Source organism: Elephas maximus, chromosome 3 (genome assembly GCF_024166365.1).
Source record: "Elephas maximus indicus isolate mEleMax1 chromosome 3, mEleMax1 primary haplotype, whole genome shotgun sequence".
Lineage (NCBI taxonomy): Eukaryota > Metazoa > Chordata > Mammalia > Proboscidea > Elephantidae > Elephas > Elephas maximus.
In genome coordinates this window covers 13,781,598-13,809,546 of record NC_064821.1, presented here as the reverse complement: position 1 = coordinate 13,809,546, position 27,949 = coordinate 13,781,598, and the positions used below count along the sequence as shown (strand labels likewise).

The 27,949-nt window shown below is 40.8% G+C and overlaps 1 protein-coding gene and 1 long non-coding RNA gene across 2 annotated transcripts in view; both read right to left on the bottom strand.

The window, feature by feature from the left end:
- ZNF558 (zinc finger protein 558) overlaps positions 1 to 27,949 on the bottom strand; it is a 386,595-nt gene that overhangs the window by 18,903 nt on the left and 339,743 nt on the right. The window contains exon 7 of the mRNA XM_049881363.1: positions 18,733 to 18,798. Within this exon, the coding sequence (XP_049737320.1) occupies positions 18,733 to 18,798 (66 nt within the window). The remainder of the gene's footprint in view (positions 1 to 18,732; positions 18,799 to 27,949) is intronic.
- Positions 9,520 to 18,723, bottom strand: LOC126074095 (uncharacterized). Its single transcript, XR_007516903.1, has 3 exons — positions 12,668 to 18,723; positions 10,700 to 12,352; positions 9,520 to 9,605 (listed from the first exon to the last, which is right to left on the bottom strand). It is a non-coding gene; the product is annotated as an uncharacterized LOC126074095 (long non-coding RNA).

Here is a 27,949-nt window from a genome sequence, read left to right as displayed (position 1 = left end):
ATATTAATGATACTGTTCTATAATTTCTGAATTCAGTTGGATCACCTTTCTTGGGAATACGCATAAATATGGATCTCTTCCAATCAGTTGGCCAGGAAGCTGTCTTCCATATGTCTTGGCATAGAGGAGTGAGCACCTCCAGCGCTGCATCTGTTTGTTGAAACATCTCAATTGATATTTCATCAATTCCTGGAGCCTTCTTTTTCGCCAATGCCTTCAGAGCAGCTTGGACTTCTTCCTTCAGTACCATCAGTTCCTGATCTTATGCCACCTCTTGAAATGGTTGAATACTGACTAATACTTTTTAGTATAATGACTCTGTGTATTCCTTCCATCTTCTTTTGATGCTTCCTGCGTCATTTAATATTTTCTGCATGGAATTCTTCACTATTGCAACTCGAGGCTTGAATTTTTTTTCAGTTCTTTCAGCCTGAGAAACGCCGAGCGTGTTCTTCCCTTTTGGTTTTGCACACGTCATTATAATACTGTCTTCTCGAGAGGCCCTTTGAAATCTTCTGTTCAGTTCTTTTATTTCATCAATTCTTCCTTTTGCTTTAGCCGCTCAACGCTCAAGAGCAAGTTTCAGAGTCTCCTCTGACATCCATCTTGGTCTTTTCTTCCTTTCCTGTCTTTTCAGTGACCTCTTGCTTTCTTCTTGGATGATGTCCTTGATGTCATTTCACAACTCGTCTGATCTTCGGTCACTAGTGTTCAGTGGGACAAATCTGTTCTTCAAATGGTCTCTGAACTCAGGTGGGATATACTCAAGGTCATATTTTGGCTCTTGTGGACTTGCTCCCATTTTCTTCAGTTTCAGCTTGAACTTGCATATAAGCAATTGATGGTCTATTCCACAGTCGGCCCCTGGCCTTGTTCTGACTGATGATATTAAGCTTTTCCATCGTCTCTTTCCACAGATGTAGTCAATTTGATTTCTGTGTGTTCCATCTGGTGAGGTCCATGTGTATATAAAAAAAAAATGTGTATAGACACCGTTTATATTGGTGAAAAAAGGTATTTGCCATGAAGAAGTCATTGGTCTTGCAAAACTCTATCACTCGATCTCTGGCATTGTCTCTATCACCAAGGCCATATTTTCCAATTAGTGATCCTTCTGTTTCCAACTTTCACGTTCCAATCAGCAGTAATGATCAATGCATCTTGACTGCATGTTCAATCAATTTCAGACTGCAGCAGCTGATAAAAATCTTCTATTTCTTCATCTTTGGCCTTAGTGGTTGGTGCATAAATTTGAATAACAGTCATATTAACTGGTCTTCCTTGTAGGCGTATGGATATCATCCTATCACTGACAGTGTTTTACTCCAGGATAGATCTTGAAATGTTCTTTTTGACGATGAATGCAACACCATTGCTCTTTGAGTTGTCATTCCCAGCATAGTAGGCTATATGATTGTCCGATTCAAAATAGCCAATACCAGTCCATTTCAGCTCACTAATGCCTAGGATATTGATGTTTATGCATCCCATTTCATTTTTGATGATTTCCAATTTTCCTAGATTCATACTTCGTACATTTCAGGTTCCAATTATTAATGCATGTTTGCAGCTATTTCTTCTCATTTTGAGTCGTGTCACATCAGCAAATGAATGTCCCGAAAGCTTTACTCCATCCATGTCATTAAGGTCGACTCTACTTTGAGGAGTCAGCTCTTCCCCAGTCATCTTTTGAGTCCTTCCAACCTGGGGGGCTCATCTTCCACCACTATATCAGACAATGTTCCGCTGCTATTCATAAGGTTTTCACTGGCTAATGCTTTTCAGAAGTAGACTGCCGGGTCCTTCTTCCTAGTCTGTCTTAGTCTGGAAGCTCAGCTGAAACCTGTCCTCCATGGGTGACCCTGCTGGTATCCGAATACCAGTGGCATAGCTTCCAGCATCACAGCAACACACAAGCCCCCACAGTACGACAAACCGACAGACACGTGAGGGAAAAAATCCCATACAATAAACAAAAAACTTACCAAACTAATAACCAATCATAAGCTATAAAACTCAGAAAATAACAATAGAAAAACCTAAATGACACACTGGGTTTGGCGATGACTTTATAGATACAACAGTGAAAAGCATGATCCACGGAAGAAAAAATGGATAATACGGAACCAAATGGGTTGAAAACATACGTATACACAAAAGCCAGAACACAAATGTGTGTAATAGCTTTAAATAAAAATTGACAAATAGCGGAATCAACTGAAATTCCCTTCAACTGATGAATGGATAAGCTAACTGTGATGAGTTCATTCACAGGAATATTATTCACCAATAAAAAGAAACAAGCTATCAAGTCAAGAAAAGACATGACAGAAGCCTAAATGAATATTGCTAAGTAGAAGAGGCCAATCTGAAAATGCTATATACTATATGATTCCAACCATACAACACTGCAGAAAAATCAAAAGTATAGAGACTGTAAAAAGAGAAGTAGTTGTTGGGGCTTTGGGGGAGGAAGGAACGGGATGAATAGGTGGAACACGAGGAATTTTTAGGGCAGTAAAACCATTCTGTAGGATACTATAACGCTGAACACATGACATTATGCATCTGTGCAACTGCATTAAGTGAACGCAAAAGTGTACCCTAACATAAACTACGTTCTTTAGTTAATAATCATGTATCAACATAGTATACAACTGCAAGCTGTTATAATAGGGAAACCTTAAGGGGAAGCAGGAGGAAGCAGGGGTATATGGGAACTCTGTACATTCCACTCAATTATTCTGCAATCTTAAAACAGCTTTAAAATACAAAATCTATTAATAGTCCATCACAAAATCCATGGCATCACAAAAACCCAGTATATCAACAGGGAACTGCCAAAAATTGCCAGCTTTGTCCCTACAATTTCTTCTATGAATTTTATGGCTTTAGTTTTAAGATTAAGGTCCCTTATCCATTTTGAATTGGTCTACGCTAAGAAATCTGGAAGAGGGCTACCTGGCCAACTGACTGGAAGAGATCTGTATTCACATCTATTTCAAAGAAAGGTGATCCAATCAAATGTGGAAATTATCAAACAATATCATTAATATCACATGCAAGTAAATTTTTGCTGAAGATCATTCAAAAGCAGCTGCAGCAGTACATCAACAGGGAACTGTCAGAAACTGCCAGCTTTGTCCTTACATTTTCTTCTAGGAATCTCACAGATTTAGTGTTAAGATTAAGGTCCTTTATCCATTTTGAATTGGTTTTTCTGTATGCTGTAAGGGTTGGATGCTGGTTCATTCTTCTACATGTGTATATCCAATTTTCCCAGTACCATTTACTGAAGATTATCTTCCCCCACTGGATGGATTTAGTATGCTTATTAAAAATCAGTTGACCACACTGTTGTTGTTAGGTGTCGTTAAGTGGGTTCCAACTCATAGCAACCCTATGTATAAAAAAACGGAACAATGCCTGGTGCTGATCCATCATCACAATTGTTGTTTTATGCTTAAGCCCATTGTTGCAGCCACTGTGTCAATCCATCTTGTTGAGGGTCTTAACGCTTTTTAGCTGACCCTCTATTTTACTAACCACAATGTCCTTCTCCAGGGATTTATCCCTCTGACTCGTGTCATCTCTGTATAAAACAGCAGAACACTGCCCTGTCCTGAGCCATCTTTATAATCATTATGTTTAAACCCACTGTTAGTCACTGCACCTAACCATCTCGTTGAAGGTCTTCCTCATTTTCACTGACCCTCTACTTTACCATCAATTGCTCATAGGCAAGCTCCAGTTGGAGAAAATTAGAATAAATCCACGAGAGCCAAAGTAAGACCTTGAATAAATCCCACCTGAATTTAGAGGCCATCTCCAGAATATATTTGATGGGTTGAACACTAATGACTGAAGACCAGAAGAGTCATGGAATGACATCAAGGACATCATACATGAAGAAAGCAAGAGGTCATTAAAAAGACAGGAGAAAAAGAAAAGAACAAAATGGATGTCAGAAGAGACTCTGAACTTGCTACTGAACATACAGTAGCTAAAGTAAAAAAGAAGACATGATGAAGTAAAAGAGCTGAACAGAAGATTTCAAAGGGCGGCTCGAAAAGACAAAGTATTATAATGACATGTGAGGACCCAGAGATAGAAAACCAAATGGGAAGAACGTGCTCGGCATATCTCAAGCTGAAAGAACTGAAGAATTTCAAAACTCGAGTTGCAATATTAAAGACTAAAATCTACAGGAAAAATATTAAATGATGCAGGAACCATCAAAAGAAGATGGAAGGAATACAGAGTCTCTCTACCAAAAAAAAAATTGGTCAACATTCAACCACGTCAGGAGGTACCATATGATTAGGAACTGATGGTACTGAAGGAAGAGATCCAAGCTGCACTGAAGGCACTGGCAAAAAACAAGTCTCTAGGAATTGATGGAATACCAATTGGGATGTTTCAACAGACGGATGCAGCACTGGAAGTGCTCACTCATCTATGCTAAGAAATTTGGAAGACAGCTACCTGGGCAACAGCCTGGAAGAGATCTATATAGTCATGTCTATTTCAAAGAAAGATAATCCAACCGTATGTGGAAATTATCGAACAATATCATTAATATCACATGCAAGTAAAATTTTGTTGAAGATCATTCAAAAGCAGCTGCAGCAGTACATCAACAGGGAACCGCCAGAAATTCCACCTGGCTTCAGAAGTGGACATGATACAAGGGATATCATTGCTGAAGTCACATGGAACCTGGCGGAAAGCAGAGAATGCTGGAAAGATGTTTACCTGTGTTTTATGACAAAGGCATTCACTGTGTGGATTATAACAAATTACGGACAACATTGCAAAGAACGGGAATTCCAGACACTTAAGTGTGCTCATGAGGAAGCTGTACATAGACTAAGAGGCAGTGGTTTGAACACAACAAGGGGAAACTGCATGGTTTAAAGTCGGGAAAGGTGTACATCAGGGCTGTACCCTTTCGCTATACTTATTAAATTTTATGTTGAGCAAATAACCCAAGAAGCTGGACTATATGAAGAACACCACGACATCAGGATTGGAGGAAGACTCATCAACAACCTGCGTTATGCGATGACACAACCTTGCTTGTTGAAACTGAAGGAGACTTGAAGCACTTACTGATGAAGATCAAACACTACAGCCTTCAGGATGGATTGCACCTCAACGTAAAGAAAACAAAAATCTTTACACCTGGACCAATAAGCAACATCACAATAAAAGGAGAAAAAACTGAAGTTGTCAAGAATTTCATTTTACTTGGATCCACAATCAACACCCATGAAAACAGCAGTAAAGTAATCAAATGACGCATTGCATTTGGCAAATTGCTGCAAAAGATCTCTTTAAATTGTTCGAAGGCAAAGATGTCACCTTGAAGACTAGGGTGTGCCTCACCCAAGCCATGGTGTTTTCAATTGCCTCATATGCATGCAAAAGCTGGACAATGAATAAACAAGACCAAAGAAGAACTGACAACTTTGAATTGTAGTGTTGGTGAAGAATACTGAATATTCCTTGGACTGTCAAAAGAACAAACAAGTCTGTCTTGGAAAAAGTAAAACCAGAATACTCCCTAGAAGCAAGGATGGTGAGACTACGTATCACATACTTTGGACACGTTGACAAGAGATAAGTCCCTGGAGAAGGACATCATGCTTGGTAGAGGGTCAGCGGAAAAAGAGGAAATCTCTCGACATGATGGACTGACACAGTGGCTGCAACAATGGGCTTGAGAATAACAATGATTGTGAAGGATGGCACAGGATGGGTAGTGATTCGTTCTGTTGTACATAGGGTCACTACGAGTTGGAATCTACTCAACAGCACCTAACACCAACATATATTTTTAGAAGGTCCTTGGGTTGCACAAATATTTTACCCTGGACCAAAAGGTTGGCTGGTTGAACCCACCCAGTGGTGCAGTGGAAGAAAGGCCTGGAAATCTGCTTCCTTAAAAATTATGGCCATGAAAACCCTATAGAGCTCAGTTATACTGTATTACACCTGGGGTTGCCATGAATCAGAACTGACACCAGGGCTGTGGGTTTGGATTTTTTATTTTTATATTGGTTTGTTGTGAATGGAGGCTCTGGTAGCACACATGGTTAAGCGCTAAAAAGCGCTATAACCCGTTAAACCCGTTGCCATTGAGTTGATTCCGACTCATAGCGACCCTATAGGACAGGGCAGAACTGCCCCATATTGTTTCCAAGGAGCGCCTGGTGGATTCTAACCACTGACCTTTTGGTTAGCAGCCGTACTACTAACCAAAAGTTTGACGGCTCAAAGCCAACCAGAGGCACCTTAAAGTAAAGGCCTGGCATTCTCCTTCCAAATGGTCACAAGTTTGAAAACCATCTGGAGTGCAGTTGCAGCCTGCACACTTGGTGTCACCAGTGTTGTGAAAAGATCTCCAGGATAACGCGTGATACCTTTTATGTCACAAAGTAAATAAAAACATCTGTGTATATTTTGCTTCCTTTTACATACACGCTGGCAAGATGCCTCACAAAGCAATAAAGCTGATTATCGAAAAGGAGCTGGTAGAAGAAGAATAGGTTGGATGACGACAAGAGTAAGAACAAGTCTTTGTATACTTTTTTTTTATGAATGATGTTTTTTTTTTTAAAGTTTTGGGGTGGGTTTTTTTTTTAATAATTTTTATTGTGCTTTAAGTGAAAGTTTACAAATCAAGTCAGTCTCTCACATAAAAACTTACATACACCTTGCTACATACTCCCAATTACTCTCCCCATAATGAGACAGCCTGCTCCCTCCCTCCACTCTCTCTTTTTGTGTCACAAAAAAAATTTTTTTTTTTTTAACCCCCTCTACCCTCCCATCTCCCCTCCAGGCAGGAGATGCCAACATAGTCTTAAGTGTCCACCTGATCCAAGAAGCTTGCTCCTCACCAGCACCCCTCTCCAACCCACTGTCCAGTCCAATTCCTGTTTGAAGAGTTGGCTTCGGGAATGGTTCCTGTCCTGGGCCAACAGGTCTGGGGGCCATGACCACCGGGGTCCTTCCAAGCTCAGTCGGACCATTAAGTCTGGTCTTTTTATGAGAATTTGGGGTCTGCACCCCACTGCTCCCCTGCTCCCTCACGGGTTCTCTGTTGTAAAGTATACTTTTAAAGTTCATATTGAGTATTGAACTGTCAAGATGTTATCTATCGTAAAAGTATAATTTAAGTAAAATCAACTGTACTTTTTAATAAGATATACATGAGATGACATACTTAATGTCTTTACTGGGAATTGCCATTTGTAATCACGAAACCATTTAAATGTAATCATTGGGTCTATTATTAACAGTCTAACACTACATTGTGCAAATGGTAAAAATGTAAATTAGAGCTCTCTTTCTAAACACAGTGACCAGGGATGCCAGAGTCTGTACATACATTTTATCTCAGTTGTGAGGATTTTCTCGAATGACTAAAATATTTAACACTTTAGGGGTTGGTATGACTTGTTAAATGGAACAGGAGCCTTTAAGAACCTTCTCAAGGTCTATGTGAGCTTTAGAGTAACTTTTGCAACAGTTGAAACAGGTATTCCTCTGTGATTAAGAAGTTTTATGCCCACTAAATTACAAAATTCTCAGTAGAAACCCACAATTCATCTAGAAGTTTTCCGCCAGTGGTGGAAATTGTAAACACAAGAACTTAAATACACACATCATACATCACTCTCTGGCAAGAAAGAATAATTTTAGATTCTACCTCAAGACTGTGGCAAGCTTTCAAAAATTGTTGTTGTTGTTAAGTGCCGTTGAGTCGGTTCCGACTCATAGCAACCCTATGCACAACAGAACGAAACACTGCCTGGTCCTGAGCCATCTTCACAATTGTTCTTATGCTTGAGCTCATTGTTGCAGCCACTGTGTCCATCCACCTCGTTGAGGGTCTTCCCCTATTTCGCTGACCCTGTACTCTGCCAAGCATGATATCCTTCTCCAGGTACTGATCCCTCCTGACAACACGCCCAAAGTATGTAAGACACAGCCTTGCCATCCTTGCGTCTAAGGAGCATTCTGGTTGTACTTCTTCTAAGACACATTTGTCCATTCTTTTGGCAGTCCATGGTATATTCAATATTCTTTCCCAACACCACAATTCAAAGGTGTCAATTCTTCTTCAGTCTTCCTTATTCTTTGTCCAGCTTTCACATGCAGATGATGCAATTGAAAATATCATGGCTTGGGTCAGGTGCACCTCAGTCTTCAAGGTGACATCTTTGCTCTTCAACACTTTAAAGAGGTCCTTTGCAGCAGATTTACCCAATGCAATGTGTCTTTTGATTTCTTGACTGCTGTTTCCATGGCTGTTGTTTGTGGATCCAAGTAAAATGAAATCCTTGACAACTTCAGTCTTTTCTCCGTTTATCATCATGTTGCTCACTGGTCCAATTGTGAGGATTTTTGGGAGTCAAAAATTACAGGGATTTAATACCAAATCTAGGTACAGGAGCCGTGGCAGCACACAGTTTAAAGCACTTGGCTGCTAACTGAAAGGTTGGTGGTTCAAACCCACCAGCTGCTGTGTGAGATAGATACAGCAGTTAGCTTCTGCAAAGATTACAACCTTGGACATACTATGGGGCAGTTCTATTCTATCCTTACAGGGTCGCTATGAGTTTGAATTGACTCGATGGCAATGGGTTGGGTTTGGTTTTTTTTTGGGCTAAGTATAGGTAAGTGGGGGAACAAGGACTCAGACTGGGGTTTTGTGGTTCTCACACACTGGAAAAACGATGTGTCTGGAGACAGCAACAGAATCCATCTGGACTCACTCTCCCCAGTGTCATTCCTTTGGTGACAATGTCATAAGAACACCAAATCCCATCCAGGGCCCCATAAAACAGTCAAGACCTGCTCCTGTGAACTCCCTCCCCTCCTCTTTACCCATCACACAGTATGAGAGCTGGAGCTATAGTGTTAGAACTGCGCTGAAAAGCCTGCAGTGCCTGTGTAAGCCAAGAACAGTTTTCAGTGATGGGGCAAGGATGGCCCTGAAGCGCCTGAGGCTTAGCCTCCTCAGCCAGAGCTGCTCCATTTGCAGGCTCTGGTTAGGAGATCCTGCCATTAGCACAGAGCACCAAGGACCAGGGTGGTGATGTTATCGCCCCATGGTGCCAGCTCCAAGAGTCACATAAGGAGGGTGACACCAGGCATCCAATCCTTGAAAAGCCACATAGACGAAGGGCCCAGTGACAGTGAAGCAGGGCTTAGGATGCCTTCTAGGGCCAGTCCTTTGGCCTCCTGTGCCACCTTTTACCTCACTGAGGAACCATGGGGGCCAGAGCACACAGCTGGTCCCCGAACAATTCACATCCAGCCTCACTCCCTTATGGCAAGAATAACCCAGCTCTCCATAGTACTCACCATGTCCTTGCTCCAGCTTCTCGAAGTCTAAGTGAATGTCCTCTCTGGGCCCAAGAGGGATGGGAAGCAGGGCCACTAGGCAGTCTGGAGGCAGATGAATGTTTGTTCCACACACCAGTCAGGGTAGCTGAAACCCTTACTTGTGATTTTCAGATGTACAAGACGGCTGCTCTAAGTCCCCAGCTGCCTAGACTGTACACTAGTTCTCCCTGTTTCACACCTGGGACCTGAAATGGAAGAAGGATGGGGGTAAGACATGTTGAGCAAGGTGGAAGTCACTGGTTCTTGGCCTTCTGCTCATTCATGGGCAGGGTTTCCTCCCAGGCTCAAAGCAATGCTCCGCTCTGAGCGCGTCTGCATTTAAGGCGGATCTGCCTCCAGCCTTCTGAAGCACACACCTGCATTCTTCACACAGCTCCCCAGGCCTCTTCCTTCTGGCAACAACACAGATGGAGAATCTTACTCATCCCAGAAGATAAGAAGCATCTAGGCTTGGACAGGCTGGAAACCTTCAACCTGATTTTCTCCACAGAGTCATGGGTCCGAAGCTGAAGTTGTGGGTTCACCTACGTATTTTTGCCCTTAGTAGATTAACACATATACTTTTGATATCTATATAGGCCAATTTTTAGGGAGAATATATTTTCCAAGTTTGGTCAATGAACTCATAATGTTTCACTGACTTTTATTTAAGTGCAATTAAATCCATTCTGTTGTGCTAAAGAAAAAATTTTTTTTTCATTTCATTTTTTTTTTCCTTGCTGCTTTTGCAATTAACATTTATTTCTTCCTGAGGTAGAGAAAATTTTTTTTTCTTCCTTTGCTGTTTTAGTATTATAATAGAGAAAATATTTTTCTCTAGTGTTTTAGTATAGCTGTATAACCTGTGATTAGTTTCTAGCTTTTGAAACATAATTACTTGTTCTGGAATCTGTCTCATGATTGTTCCTTTAAAGAAAAATAAGGTAATCAATTTTTGGTTGTTGATTAAACTATGGTCCTCTCCCAAGGAAAAAAATACACAAAACTGAGGTAGCTGAACAAAGCTTAGATCCATCTCATGACAGAAACCAGGATGGCATGAAGAGATTTGCAGGACTCCAGGATGGCATGAAGAGAACTGCAGGACTTCAATAATAGATCACTTTATCATCATGTCTACCTCAAAGAAAAACCAACATTGCTGAAAACCCCTAAACCCTGACCTCCCCCCTATAAAAACCCTCCAATTAATCCTCTAAGTTTAGACAGAATTTGAGAGAAATTTAACCCTCTCTGTCTCTTGTACACTGGTGTTCAATAAAGCCCTCTTGCTGCTTACCTCCTCCTGTCTCAGTATTGGCTTTGCAGCAGGTGGCTCGAATCTGCAATTTGTGGTAACATTCCCCTTCAGCCTTGCTTTTTCTTTGCTCTCAGTCCATAAGCTTCTGAGAAGTTTGGGGGAATTCCTGAACACTTTCTCTTTCAACCTTAAAATAATCAACCAACCAACATATCAGAAAATCTCTTTCTCTAAGGAGCACTCTCTCCCATCTCTGTTCCTGTTTCTTCGCACCCCACTTTCTCACCCAGCTGACTCCTACTCTTTTATTTTGTAGTCTCAGTGTAAATGTTCTCTCTTTACGTGGTCTTTATACCAGTGGCTCCCCTTTAAGCATTACCCTTCCTTTTATTATTTTCTCTAATAGGACTCTCTCACTTTAATTCACATCCTTATTTCTACACATATTATTTTCAGCACGTCTGGTATGCACAATCTCAAGCCCATGCAGTACTTGCTGAATCAAAATCCACATCTTAACAAGATCCCCAGGTTCTCCACATCAGCATTCAAGGTTGAGAAGCATTCACTGCCTTACAGCCTGTAATTCAAGGAATGAGCATTCTACCAACTGATGACCTTTGAACCTTCTATATATATCACCCACTATCTTCCTGATCCACAACCAATCCCCATGTCTAGGCCACCTACAGTCTTCCTTAACTTGTTCATAACAAGCTTCTGCCTGACATCGTTCAATCCCGGTTTCATTTCCAAAGTCTGTTTGCAGCACCAGAAGTGGAATATTCTGTTTTAAACCACGAATATACTGACACCCATCCCTGCTCCGTGCCCATCAGTGGCTCTCCACTGGCCTTCAAAAAGCCTAGAGTACTCAGCACGGTTCTAAATAACCTGCTGCCATTGGCTCCTCCAATCTGGCTCATGACAACCCCTCCTCCAACCCATGCTGTTTTCTTTGCTTCTATCATCTCTGACGAAGGAGACATCATCGCACAGTGGTCAAGACCTTGGCTGCTGACCAAAAGGTCAGCAGTTCAAATCCACCAGCTGGTCCGTGGAAATGCTACGGTCTAGTTCTCCTTTGTCCTATATGGTCGCTATGTGTTGGAATTTACTCAATGGCAACAGGTTTCACCTCTGACTTTCATCAAGGAATGGATGAAAATGGATTATACATTCATTTTTTTCTAACTGAAACACACTTTCCAACCCCACCCATTCCACATGCTATCATCCCTGATTAACCATGTATGCAGCTAAATCTAAGTGATTTTTTGATCTTCACTGTCTTTGTTATCTACTGCTGCTGTAACAGAAATGCCACAAGTGGATGGTTTTAACAAAGAAGAATTTATTCTCTCAGTCTAGTAGGCTACAAGTCCGAATTCAGGGTGCCAGCTCTAGGGGAAGGCTTTCTGTCTCTGTCAGCTCCAGAGGAAGGTCCTTGTCATCAATCTTCCTCTGGTCTAGGAGCTTGTCTGCATAGGAACCCCAGGTCCAAAGGACACACTCTGCTCCTGGTGCTGCTTTCTTGGTTGTATGAGGTCCCCTCTCTCTGCTCCCTTCCATCTCTTGAAAGATAAAAAGTGGTGCAGGTCATACCTCAGGGAAACTCCCTTTGGATCAGGGGTGTGACCTTAGTAAGGGTGTTACAATCTCACCCTAATCCTCTTGTGGAAAGCAGGCTAGCTGAAAACAAATGAAAAAAGTAAACAACATGTGAAGAAAGGAGATAAAGATGATGATGTAACCTAGAGAAAAAAAACAACTTTATCAACAGAAGAACCAGGACCAACCAAGTCACAAACAAGGACTTATCAATATCAACCAAATGGGCTCAAAAAGCTCCAGCTAAGTCATAAGCAAGTACTTATTAATACCAACCAAAAGGACTCAGAGAGCCCCAACGTGTATAAAAGAAGAGCCACTAAGACTCAACTTTGCTTGGAGCATATCAGAGTCACCCACTTTCAGACAGTGGAGAGGTGGTTTGAGACCCTTCACCTGCCAGAGGACTCTGTGCGAGAGGTTGATCAACCGAGGTCCCAGAGCCAGCTGAGTTCGGTAGTAAGGGCAACTGGCCTTCGAGCCAAGCCGGTCTCCACTCAGTCTGAAGGGAAGTCCATCCCTCTGCGACCCTAGCTTGACGAAAGTCTTGCTGAAGCAGAGGCCTGATATAGTGCTCCTGAGCTCAACAGTGGTCAAGAGTGACAGAGACGTCTGGACTTTGGACGTTGGACTTTAGACTTTGGAGTTAGTTTACCGTAAAGTTGCTTGCCCTCTCTCTCACCCTTTTGGTGTCTGAGGCCTCTGGCATCCAGGGTAGCCAAGAACCTGTATGCTTAATAATTAATAAAGACATTATGGAAAGACACAAATTGTTTGGAGTAGTCGATAGCGACTCCCTCCTCATGACACCTCTTTAACATAGAATTACAATCACAAAATGGGAAACAACCACAGGATACTGGGAATCATGGCCTAAGCAAGCTGATACATATTTTGGGGGTACGATTCAATCCATGATATTCACTTAAGTAATTTTCCTTTTCAAGCAGTCTAATCTGACTCTCAGGCTAGGTTCTTTTATTATCTAGGGCTTCTATAACAGAAATGTCACAAGTGGATGGCTTTAACAAACAGAATTTTATCCTGTCACAGTCTAGGAGGCTAAAAGTCCAAATTCAGGGTGCTGGTTCCAGGGGAGCTTTCTCCGTCAGTTCCGGGGCAAGGTACTTGTAATCAATCTTCCCTTTGTCTAGCAGCTTCTCAGTACAGGGACCACGGGTCCAAAGGACACACTCCACTCCTGACTCTTCTTTCATGGTGGTATGAGGTCCCTCTCCTCTGTGCTCGATCTCTCTTTTATATCTCAAAAGAGACCTACTCAAGATACAATCTAATCCTGTAGATTGAGTTCTGCCTCATTACCATCAGAGATTAGGATTTACATCAGATAATCACATCAGATCACAAAATGGTGGACAACCACACAATACTCAGAATCATGGCCCTAGCCAAGCTGACAGACATTTTTCAGGGAAATAATTCAATCTATAACATTCTGCCCTTTGGCCCCACAAAATTCATGTCCTTGCCACACGTAAAATATATTTACCCCATTATATCACCCCAAAAGTCTTAAATCAACTCCAAGTTCAAATTCTACCTGAGGCAAAATTCCTCTTTATCTGTGAAATCTAGACTATAAATTATCTGCTTCCAAAGTACAATGATGGAACAGGCGTAAAGCAGACATTTCCATTACAAATGGGAGAAATTGCAGGGAAAGAAGGGGTAACACGCACCAAGCAAGTCAGCAAAACACATCACATTAGCTTGCAAGGCTTGAAAATAATCTTGAGTTCTCTGAAACCACCTAGGCAAGGGCCCTGCTCTGCAGATGCTGGGCGTTGGCCACATTCTCCAGATTCTGGGTGGAGGTTCCTAGTCCCTAAGCTTCAGCTCTGCCTTCCAGGCCTACTGAAACAGCAACTCTGCTCCCTTGCATCTGGGTGGGCCCATTCTCCTAGTCCATCTGTGTGGTGACCCCACATCCTCGGCCCTGGCAGGACCCGTATTTATGCCCTTTGGGCATGGCAGCCCTGCCCCCTCAGCTTTGGACAGCAGATTCAGCCCCATCCTGCTAGAATTCATGAAAGGTAGCCCCATACTCTGGAGGACACCTCATGGACCAAATGAATGCGTAACCTGGTATACTGAGAAAATCACATGGTAAATAAATACAGTTGACTCCATTATTCATGGAAAACACCTTTTGAAATATGAAAGCTGCCTGTGGGGAGTGCTCCAGCTTTAGAAAAAAATTTCTCTGTGTCTTAAAAATGTAAACAGCTTGAGACCGGATGGTTTGACTCTGTGCACGGTACTTTTAAGACTGAGGTGACGTACTCTGGACATGGAGAACTTGCACAATATGTCTAGGTGGTTCAACATACATTGACTAACTACACCAAGTCTAAATTAGCCTCGTCTGGCAATGGTAACAGCTTGTTCAATTGTGCTGAGAAAGGGAGTTTTTGTATTACTTGTACTGAAATTTGTAATGTTCACATAATGTGCCATGTTGGGAGTAACATGCTGTTTTTACATAAGTGAATCAGAACATGTTACACGTATCTAAGATTGGACAAATGCAGTCCTTTGATCTATTCACACAGCTTGGATTAAGCCATGACGGGGGTGACTAGTTGGGATCTCTCCTCCAAGTAGGCCTGATGAATTCTCTGGGGAGAGTCCTACTGGTAACCCTCTTTAAATGCTGCCTCAAACGATGCACAGATATAGCATTCACCAGAGTTAGGAACCAAATCATGGACATGCAGCTCAACATCCAAAATGAGTGATGTGCATACCAGGACTTGGTACTGCTTTGCTTCTTTTTCTGGCACCACGATCCGAATCAGGGGATGGATTGCTGGGGAAACGATCTGCCTGTACACCTCACATCCAGACTACCTAAGTAAAGTCCTTGGGCCCAGAACATTCTTTGATAAGGGGGCTAAAAACTGGGTCACCTTCTCTTTCCCAGTTCCTTCTCCTTATCAGAGGAACCTTCTCCCTGTCTAAGCACACAGTAACTTTCTCTGTCTCTTATACATGTGCAAGCACCATATGGCGCCTGGCCAACCTCACTTCTATATCTGTTCCCAAGAGGGAGGTAACGGGGTCTGTCATGCTATGGCACAACAGAGGGAACATGTTAGGTTTTAACAGCCAGCCTTGAAGGGTAGACTGAAGGGTAAAGAGGTTTTGTGAGGCCGACCATGAGCGCACTTGTGTGGTCCACTAGTTCACTACCATCTGCTGAGTCATTCCTATGTAACCCCTAGCCTGGAGACAGTAATGTCCACCACCAGTATAAAACCTATGGCTTCCCCCTGAGGAGCACAGAGATCTGCTTTGGTCCTGCAGCTGCTCAGGGCTTGGCTTTGTATGTCAGTCCTTCTAATAAACTCCTTCACTGCCACAATGGAGTTGCCCAGCTCTTGGCATCCACCACTTGGGAGGTAAATGTCAAGTTACTGGTTTATGCCTGGACATAAAAAACCTTGTGCTTTATCAACAAATCGAAGAGACAACCCACAGAATGGGAGACAGTATTTGAGAGTCATATATCTCATAAGGGTTTAATATCCAGGATATATAAAGAACTCCTACCACTCAACAAGGAGCCCTGGGTCCCAGTGGTTAAGAGCTTGGCTGTGTACCAAAAGGTTGGCAGTTAAATCCACTAGCCACTCCTTGGAAACCCTCTGAGACAGTTCTACTCTGCCCTATTGAGTCGCTATGAGTTGGAATCAACTGGATGGCAATTCAGCAACGTAAAGACAAACAAACCATTTGAAAAACCGCAAGAAGTTTAAATAGATATTTCACCAAAGAAAATATGCAAATAGCCAATAAACATATGAAAAGATGCTCAAGGCCAGTCACACACAAAATGCCAGTAGTTACCAGAAAAATCCAAATCAAAACCACAATGAGATACCACCTCAACGCTACTAGGATAACTACTGTCAGGCAAACAAAAAGCAAGAGTTGGGGAGAATGTGGAGAAATTGTTAGTGGGACTGTAAAATGGTACAGCCTCTGTGGAAAACAGTTTGGCGGTACTTCAAAAAGGTAAACATACAATTACCCTATGAGCCAAAAATTTCCATTATTTAGGGGTCTTGCTGGCAGAAATTAAGTATGTAGCTGCTAACGAAAAGTTGACAATTTGAACCCACCCAGTGGTTCCCCAGGAGAAAGACCTAGTGATCTGCTCCCATGAAGATTAAAAAAAAAAAAACCCACTGCTATCAAGTCGACTCCGAATCATAGCGACCCTATAGGACAGAATAGAAGTGCTCCACAGTTTCCAAGGAAAGCCTGGCGGATTCAAACTGCCGACCTCTTGGTTAGCAGCTGTTGCACGTAACCACTACACCACCAGGGTTTCCCATTTACAGCGTAGAAAACCTTAAATGGCAGTTCTACCCTGCGACATGGGGTCACTATCAGTCAAAAACTCACTCGATAGCAACAACAGGTACATACCAAAAAGGCTTGAAAGCAGGAGTGTAAGGAGGTACTTTTACACCAATGATCACTGCAGCACTGTTCATAACAGACAAAAAATGGAGACAACCCAAATGGCCACCAACAGATGAATGGATAAACAAAATGCAGTACATTCACAAATAAGAATATTACTCAGTCATAAAAAGAAATGAAGTTCTCGTTAATGCTATGACCTGGATGAACCTTGAAAGCACTATGCTAAGTGAATTTAGAAACCATTTCAAGAATAGATTTGATGCATTGAATACTAATGACCAAAGACTAGAAGAGTTCTGGAATGACATCAAGAACATCATATACGAATAAAGCAAGAGATCATTAAAAGGACAGAAAAGAAAGAAAAGAAAATGGATGTCAAGAGAGACTATGAAACTTACTCTGGGATGCTGAGTAGCTAAATCCAACGAAATAAACGATCAAGTAAAAGAGCTGAACACAAGATTTCAAAGGGTGGCCCAAGAAGACAAATTAAGTATCATAATGATACGTGCCAAGATGGTAGAAAATCAAAAGGGAAGAAGACGCTCGGCATTTCTCAAGCTCAAAGAATTGAACAAAAAAATTCAAGCCTTGAGCTGCAATACTGAAGAATTCTACAGGCAAAATACTGAACGATGCAGGAAGCACCAAAAGAAAATGGAAGGAATACACTGAGTTACTATACCGAGAAGAACTGGTCAACATTCAACTATTTCAGGAGGGACCATATAATCAAGAACCGATGACACAGAAGGAAGAAGTCCAAGCTGCACTGAAGACACTGGCAAAAAACAAGACTCCAGGAGTTGGCGGAATACCAACAGAGATGTTTCAACAGATGCAGCGCTGGAAGTGCTCGTTTGTCTATGCCAAGAAATTTGGAAGAAAACTCCCTGGCCAACGAACTGGAAGATTCATATTTATGCCTAATACAAAGAAAGGTAATCTGACAGCATGCAGAAATTATCAAACAATATCATTAATATCATATGCACCTAAAATACTGCTGAAGATTATTCAAAAGCAGTTGCAGCGGTTCATCGCCAGGGAACTGCCAGAAATTCAAGCTGGTTTCAGAAGAGGATGTGGAACCGGGGATATTACTGCTGATGTTAGATGGATCCTGGCTGAAAGCAGAGAATACGAGAAAGAAGTTTACCAGGGTTTTATTGACTATGCAAAGGCATTCGACTGTGTGCATCAAAATTATGGGTAACACTGCAAGAATGGGAATTTCAGAACACTTCATTGTGCTCATGAGAAACCTGTATATAAACCAAGAGGAAGTCATTCGAATAGAATAAGGGTATACCGCGTGGTTTAAAATCAGGAAAGGTGTGCGTCAGTGTTGTATCCTTTCACCAGACTTTTTCAATCTGTATGCTGAGCAAATAATCCGAGAAGCAGGACTATATGAAGAAAAATGGGGCATCAGGATTGGAGGAAGACTCATTAACAACCGACAATATGCAGATGACACAAGCTTGCTTGCTGGAAATGAAGAGGATACGAATCACTTGCTGATGAAGGTCAACGTCTACAGCCTTTAATAATATACTTCAAAATAAAGAAAAGAAAATCCTCTCAACTGGACCAATAAGCAACGTCATGATAGACAGAGACAAAACTGAAGTTATCAGGGGTTTCATTTTACTTAGATTCAAAATCAATGACAATGGAAGCAGCAGTCAAGAAATTAGAGGGCACACTGCATTGAGAAAAGCTGCTGCAAAATGGTTCTTTGAATTGTTAAAAAGCAAGAGGTCACTTTAAGGACTACGGTGCTCCTGACCCAAGGCACGATATTTTCAATCACCTCATGTACCTGTGAAAGCTGGACAATGAATAAGGAAGGGTGAAGAATTCACACCTTTGAATTACGGTGTTGGTGAAGAACAGTGAATATACCATGGACTGGCAGAAGAACAAACACATATGTCTTGGGAAATGTATAGCCAAAATCCTCCTTACAAACAAGGATGGCAAGACTTCATTTCACATACCTTGGACATGTTATCAGGAGGGACCAGTCCGTGGAGAAGGACATCATGCTTGGTTAAGCAGAGGGTCTGCAAAAAAGAGGATGACCCTCAACGAGATGGACTGACACAGTGGATGCAGGAAAGGGCTCAAGCATAAAAATGATCATGAAGATGGAGCAGAACTTGCAGTGTTTCAATCTGTTGTACACAGGGTCACTATGAGCTGGAACCGACTTGACAGCACCTAACAACAGGATGTGAAATAAGTCAGATATAAAAGGATAAATACTGTATTATCTCACTTACACGAATTATCTAGAATAGGCAAATAAATACAGACCAAAGTTTATTAGTGACTACCAAGGGCTGATGGGAGGGACAAAGGAGGCGTTAATGCTTAAGAGGCACTGAGTTTCTGCTAATGGTGACAGAAAAACTTGGAAACTGACAGTAGTGATGGTTGTACAACATGTTGAAAGTCATTAATGTTACTGAATTGTACATGTAAGAATGGATGAAATAGGAAAAGGTTTTGTTACCTGTATTTTGCCCTCCCCAGCCCCACACACAAATAGATAGAATGAAATAACACTGCTAAAAAAAAAAAAAAAGAAGCAACTTAGTTTCTTGGTCTAAGTGTGTAAACGAGATGAGGAAAATTTAGATACTATGGGGATATAAAGAGGGTACTTAGATTTAATGCCAACCTTAGGCTGTACTAAACTAAAGAAATAAAATCACATTTCAGGAACTGCAGCGTGTAGAGAGCGAGCTTTCTAAGATAACTGGATCTGGATCATGTTATTAATGTATATAAAGTAACAGGATTACATTCACAGCAAGGAGTGGTGCAGTAGCTAAGCAATTGGATACTAACCAAAAGGTCGGTGGTTCAAACTCACCAGCAGCTCCAAGGGAGAAAGATGTGGTAATCTGCTTCTGTAAAGATTACAGCCTTGGAAACCCTAAGGGGCAGTTCTACTCTGTCCTATAGAATTGTTATAATTCAGAATCCACTTGACGGTACACCACAAGAACAATTTCCATAACCGAAACATCTTGTGAATTACAATTCTAAACAGTTAAAAAACAACAACAACAGATTACACTAAGGCTCTGATGTTAGCAATAATTTCTCAAACATGACACTTAAATTTAGACATCTAAAATTTTTGAAATAATATATGCAGCTGCTGCTTGATTCCTGTTCTTCTTGTTAGTTGTCACTGAGTCTATTCCTATTCATGGTTACCCCATGTGTGCAGAGTAGAACTTCTCCATAGGGATATCAAGGCTGTGATGTTTTGGTAGTAGATCGCATGGCCTGTCTTCCAAGGCACTTCTGGGTGGGTTTGAACCACCAACTTTTCAGCTAGTAATTTAACCATTTCTGCCACCAAGAGACACCGTAGACTCTTCAGTGTCTATGTATTTTTTCGTAAGTTTTTTTTCATGTAAGATACTGTCCTTTTTTTGCTCTTACATTCAGTAGATATGAAATAAACATTACCTTCATTCTATATTATTTCATTTGGTTCAAAAAGAAACATATTCTCTAGTCATATTACACATGCCACATATTACTTACTCATCAATTTAAGCTTTTTTACCATGAATCATGATTTTCTAATAGTTGTACCTTTATTTAAACAACAGTGCGTTGTACGATGTTTATCACAATGGATGAGGTGATTTTTGCAACGCTAGCGTGGGTGATCCTCTAGAATCTATTCAAGTATTTTGATTACTTTCATTACACACGGTTCCTATTTTGCGCTCAATGTGAGTATACACTCGCTAGCCTCACAGTGGGAGTATGCCCCAAGCAGCTTTCAATCTATTACAATGTGTGGTTCTTTTGTAGCAAAAACTGTAGTTGAATCACCAGCATGCAATCCCACACAGATTCTGTCTCAGCCATTCTCTGAATATCTTGTTCAAACACTGGGTAGGTGATCTCCATAAACCTCTCATCACCTATATCAAGTCTGTTCAACTACACACATTCTACATTAAACCAACAAGGGCTGGACATGCTGTGTCTCACAAAGTCATGAGAAAATTTTTGCCTTACAATCAGAAATTCCTACAAATGTGCCTCTAAATATTTTCCTCCTGACCTTAGGATAAGTAAGGTCCTAAATGCGTGTACTACAAATTTCGTATTTCTAAATTCTTCATCTACCTTACATACCTATAACTATTAGACTCAAAACCTATAAAGCAAACCCACTGCCATCTCATAGCAATCCCATACGGTTTCCAAGGCTGTAATTCTCTAGGAAGTAGACTTCTACTTTTTCTCCCGCAAAACTGCTGGTTGTTGGGAACCGCCGACCCTCTGGTTAGCAGTCCAGCTCTTTAACCAATGCGTCACCATGATTCCTTAACCATTAGAGTGGGGAGGGGGGTTATTCCTCACCATATTCTTAGGCTTTTTATGACCAGCAAAACTTAGCAAGAGCCCTGCCGTGATGAAAACAAAAGGGAGCCTGGTGGGCGGCAAAACATTTGGACTCAGGCTAACTACACTGAGAGTCCATGAGGCCCGTGACTCTTCATTTCTCTCAAACTCCCAAGTGAGGCTGACGCTGCCGGCGTGGTAGTTACGCTATTGCGCGGCGAGGATTCCCGCAATTTACGTGTAAATGCACCGAGAAAACCACATCTAGCCCACCTACTCCACCGTCCCAACCCGAACCCCATAGGAACGAGCCGCGCGCGGCCCACGCGGAAGTAGGCGCAATAGGCCGGGTTCTCAGAGAGAAAGAAGAGGCGGCGGCAGCAAGAAAGTAAATAGACGAAGGCGGCGGCAAAAAAGCAGGAAAGCGCCAGCGGCGGATGGAGGTCACGGGCACAGCGCGACTATATGAAGCCCCGCGGCTCTGGAGCAGTCCAAGCAGGAGGCCTACAGATGCAAAACCTACCTCACACCGGAGCGGGAGCGCTACGAAACACGGCTGCCGTTCCGTGGTCGCGCACTTCCGCTTCCGGTTTTGGGGTGCAGAGTGGCAAAGGGGAGGGCTTCCGTGCGCGGACAAGAGGAGTCCACCGAGTGCCCGTGGGGCTTAGTGGCTTCTCAGGGGATTTGTGAGCTGGGCACTGCTGCTTTATTTCCTCTATAGATAAAAGCCTAACTTTTCTGAATGTGGACATCAGTAGTCAGAGATTTCTAATACCCTTTGGGAGCAAAGATGCTATTTGCACATTCGGCCATTTGTAAAAAATTTACCACGTTCTTTAGAGAAATAATTTGTTTGCCCCTCATAATTATTTGTCCATCTTTGTTGTTGTTGTTAGGAGCCCTCGAGTCCGTTACGACCCATAGCGACCCTATATACAACAGAAGGAAACACTCTGCCCAGTCCTGCGCCATCCTTACAACCCTTCTTACGCTTGAGCTCATTGTTGCAGCCACTGTGTCAATCCACCTCCTTGAGGGTCTTCCTCTTTTCCGCAGACCCTGTACTCTGCCAATACATGGAGTATCTTACCATTTATTTTTCTTTAAGGTATTTGCATCGGTGCTTTGTATTTTTCCTTGTATAAGTCTTTCACATCCCTGGCCAAATTTATTCCTAGGTATTTTATTCTTTTACATGCTATTGTAAATGGAATTTTTTTTATTTCCTTTTTTTATTGTTCATTGCTGTTGTATAGAACCGAACTGGTTTTTATGTGTTGACCTTGTATACTGCAACTTTGGTGAATTCTTCTATTAGCTCAGAAGGCTTTCTTGTGCGTTCTTCGAGATTTTCTATACATAGCGCAAGGTCATCTGAGAATAGGAATAGATTTATTTCTTCCCAATTTGGATCCCTTTTCTTCTTCTTTTCCTATTGCTCTGGCTACGATTTCCAGTACAATATAGAATAATACTGCTGAGAGCAGGCATCCTTGCCTTGTTTCCAATCTTAAGGGGAAAGCTCTAAGTGTTTCTCCACTGAATATGTTTGCTGTGGGTTTGTTATAAATGCCCTTAACTCCTATTGAGGAATTCCTCTTGTATTCTTGTTTTTGTGTTTTTTATCGAGAAGCAGCATCATATTTTGCTGAGAGAAGGAGGTATGATGCACCTTCATGGAACCACTAGCAGCTGGGAGGCTAATGGGATGGTGAAATGGGGAAGGAGGGAGGAGGCTGGAGTGGTGGATAAAAAGCCTTAAATCTGTTTTACATAGTACATTTGCCAGCAATTTTTTTTTAAAATCATATTGACTCTTGAATATTGAAGGCGAGTTGTCTGGTAAAATATTTAACACTTAGGTGGTTTTTTCATAATTTTGTTTAATTAACTTTGTCTCCTGTATTTCTTGTAAAATGGATGTTGAGTCTAGAGCAGCCCTGTTTAATACAGATGTAATGCAACCCACAGATGTAATTTCAGAAAAATGTAGTAGACATATTACAAATTAAAAAATTAAATGTTAAATTATTTATAATGATGTATCTTAGTTAAACCAATATCCAATTATTATCAATACATACATTTTTAAAGAAATTAACAACTAAAGTCATGTATATAAAGTCATTTATGAGACATTTTACATTTCTTTCTTTTTGTACTAAATCTTCCAGGTAGTGGAAACAGCAGATCTTGGTGTGGATAAGAAATCTGCATTGTAAATTTCTGAATGGCATTTACATTTCATAAAATTGCCTGTTCAAAAAGTAGATTAATAAACTGATGTTACACCAAACCTACTTTTCCAATAATCAAATCAAGTTTATTGTTAAACTGAAGTTAATTAAAATTAAATAAAGTTAATAATCCAGTTTCTTAGCTTTACTACCCACAGTTCATTTTGTCAATACTGCACTGGGCTCTTAGTTACTGTGTTTGGTTGTGCAGGTCTGTTGTTGTTAGGTGCCATCGAGTTGGTTCCGACTAACAGTGTCCTATACACAACAGAATGAAACATTGCTTGGTCCTGCGTCATCTTCACAATCGTTGCTACACTTGAGCCCATTGTTGCAGCAACTGTGTCAATCCATCTCCTTGAGGATCGTCCTATTTTTCACTGACCCTCCATTTTACCAAGCATGATGTCCTTCTCCAGGGACTGATCCCTCCTGATAACATGTCCATCCTTGCTTCTAAGTAGCATTCTCGTTGTACTTTTTCCAAGACAGATTGTTTGTTCTTTTGGCAGTCCATGATATATTGAATATTCTTCTCCAGTACCATAATTCAAATTCATCAATTCTTCAGTCTTCCATATTAACTGTCAAGCTTTCACATGCATACAAGGCAATAGAAACACCACGGCTTGGGTCAGGTGCATCTTAATCTTCAAGGTGACATCTTTGCTTTTCAACACTTTAAAGAGGTCTTTTGCAGCAGATTTGCCAAATGCAGTGCACCTTTTGATTTCTTGACTGCTGCTTCCATGGGTGTTGACTGTGGATCCAAATAAAATATATTTACCAGACAACACCATGATCCTACTCCTAGGGATTTACCCAAGTGAACTGAAAATTTATGTTCACACGAAATCCTGTATGGAATTTTTTATAGCAGCTTTATTCACCATCACCAAAACCTAAAAAAAACCCAGATGTTCTTCAGCAGGTGGATGGGTTAACAAACTTTGGTACATCAATAGAAAGGAATACAACTCAGCAATAAACAGAACTCCCTATTGATTGACACTAGAACATGGATAAATCTTAAACAGATTTTTTTATAAGCTAAAGGAGTCAGATCACAATGGGAATTAATGGATAGTTCCATTTATAAAATATTCTGGAAAAGGTAAAACTATAGAGACAGAAAACATATCAGTGGCTGAAAGGAGTGAGGAAGGGAGGAGGAGGTGACTATAATGGGGCTGCACCAAGTTATTTTTAAGGTGATATAACTATTCTGTGTGGTATTATCTTGATGTTTACATGACTCTTAAGAATTTGTCAGACCCATAGAATTATACATCACAAAGGGTGGACTATGTTATATGGAAATTTATAACAAGCATCCAGTATATTTGTGTATCCCAGAGTGGGAAACAAACTGGCAAATGAATCTAACTCTTTAAAAAATTTATGGCATAATCTCCCTAACAATACTACTCAAAGCAATCTACAGATTCAATGCAATCTAATCAAAATGCCAACAGTCTTCTTTAATGGAAATGGAAACACCAATCTTCAATTTTATATGGAATGGCAAGAAGCTGTGAATAGCCAAAGTAACTCTGAAAAAGACCAAAGTAGGAGGATTCACAGTTTTGATTTCAAAATGTATCATGCAACTAAAATAATCACAAGAGTCTGATTCTAATACAGTAATAGACACATATAACAATAATCTATAGACTGGAAGAAAATTTTCATTAACCATATATTCAGTATGGGTCTTATATCCAAAATATATATAAAGCTTCTACAAGTTAACAAAAAAAGATAAATAACCTAATCAAAAATGGGCAAATGATTTGGACAGACATTTCACAAATGAGGATATTCAAATGATCCACAAGCACATGAAAAGATGCTCAACATCCTTAGTCACTGAGGAGGTGTAATCAAAACCACAAAGAGATACCACTTCACTCCCACTAGGATGGCTACAATAAAAAGGAAAACAATTATTGGTGAGAATGTGGGAAAATTTGAACCCTTTAGCCATTGTTGGTAAGAATGCAAAATGGTGTATAGCCACTGTGGAAAACACTTTGGTGGCTCCTCAAAAAGTTAAATACAGAATTACCATATGACCCAGCAATTCCAATCTTAGGTATGTACCTAATAGACTTGAAATGCAGTAACACAAGCAGACACACATTCACCAATGTTCACTGCAGCACGATTCAAAATATTAAAAGGCTTGCAACAGTCTAAATGTCCATGAATGAATGGATAAACAAATTGTAGTGCATACATACAATACTAATCAGCCCGAAAGATGAATCGTGATACATGGTACAACACTGATGAACCTTGAAAATGTTACACTGAATGAAATGAGTCAATCACAAGAGGACAAATATTGTATGATCTCACAGGAAATAACAGGAATGGGCAAATATGTAGAGAACAAAGTTTATTATTGGTTACCAGCGGCAGGAGGGATGGTGAAAAGAGGAATCATTGTTTAGGAAGCAATGAGTTTCTGCTTATGGTGATGGGAAATCTGACAACGATTATGGTCGATGTTTGCACAACATGATTAATTTAATTGATATCACTCAATTACACACCTCAGAAATGATGAATTGGCTAATGTGTTTTATACACACGCACACGCACACACATATTTAAGCAACAGAAAAGAAAAACCTCAAAAAAACAAGATTTCACCCCACTAGGAGGGCAAGATTATAAAAATAGAAAGACAAAAAATGTTGGTGAGGATGTGGAGGAACTGAAACTCTCATCTATTGCTGGTGGGAATACAAAATGGTAGAGGTGCTGTGGAAAACAGCTTGGTGGCTCCTCCAAAAGTTAAACATAGACCCACCACATGACCCAGCAATTCTACTACTAGATATATACTTGTGACTTGAAAGAAACAATGCAGACAGACACATGTACACCAATGTCCATTGCAACATTATTCACAATAGCAAAATGGTGGGAACAACCTAGATGTCTATCAATGGATGAATGAATAAACAAAATATGCATACATACAATGGGATACTACTCAGCCATAAAGAAAAATACCATCGTTTTACGTGTTGTAACATGATGAACCTTAGGAAACATTATGCTCAGTGAAGTAATGGCAAAAGAAAAAATGTTGTATGATCTCATTTATATGAAATACTTAGAACAGGCGAAGTATAGAGATCAAAGTTCAAAACAGCTGCCAGTGGTTCAAGGAAGAAGGAAAAGAGACATCACTGTTAAGAAAGCATTGAGCTTTTGTTTATGATGATGGAAATTTGGCAATGGATATGGCGATGTTTGCATAACAAGATTGATATAACCGGTGTCACTGAATTGTATAGGTGAAAAATGCTGAATTGGCAAACACAGTGTTATAGTTTTAGAACAATAAAAAGAAAAACTGCAGGCAAATGCAGTATGCAAAACAGATCAAAAATAAAAAGGCAATGTCCAAATCTTGTTGGGATCCTAGCTTTAAAAATCGACAACTATAATAGGTACATTTGGACAACTGGAGAAATTTTCTTTTCTTGTGTGGGTCAATGGAGATTCAGTTTCTTTTTAACCATTAAATGTTTCATCTTAATAATGAATTCATATATTTGGACAATTGAGGTAATATCTTAACAGTCGGTGAGTCTAGGTCTAGGGTTATGGGTGCTCCTTTTATTGAAGTACAGATTTTCTTTAGATAAGAAGTTCAAAATATATATATATATATATATATACATAATAAGAGAAATTCCATTTGACAAAACTCACCTTGCTTATATAAGTTCAGTTTCAATTAATGCTAGTAAAATAAATGAGCCTACATGACCCTTCTTCTTAGAGACTCCCATATTTTAAAGCTGTGTAGGACTGTCAGGGCTCTCGAACTGATGTGAGGTGGAGATGACTTGAGAACAGGTGAGTAGAGTTTTATCATGGTATATCTGTATTTATCTTGATTCATACACTCATACATTTATTTACATTAAATACATGGGCTTCTTAATAAGCTGAAAAACTTTATCTTCCTACTTGAATATAATTTATTAAACTTCATTAAACAATAACTAAAGCCAGAGAGATTACACCCAATTTCCACTAGAACATGCCAGAATCACCAGGTCCAGGAGGACAGTATGAGGCTGGAGACAGAGGCTCCTTGACACAAAAGGCGGAGATAGATTTTCCTTCTGGAGAAAGAACACAAATGTTGCTTTGAAGGCTTTGGGAGGATGGAGCCCAGCAGATGAAACAGCACTGCCTGCATTTCCCAACACACTTCCTTCTGGGGATCCAATCTCAAGGTGGCTATCCTGATCCCAGCAGTCAGGATGGGCTGCAGGCTGGGCAGATGTTAGCAAAAGAAGCTGAGCTCTTGGAGGGGCCACACCTCCGGAGCACCCACTGACGATGGAGCAACCAGGAACCGGCTAAGGTCTAGCGACATGTGACCCTGCATCACCACCTTTGGACCCTCCCCTTCCTCCTGCATGGTGACACTTTGACTCTGCCTGTTACAGAGGAAAAAACTTCAGACACGGAGGTGGATGGATTGAGTAAAAAGAGCGCTCACTACCCACTGACCTGCTAACTCAGATGTGTACATCTATTTCTGGATTCCACAACAGGAGAGGGT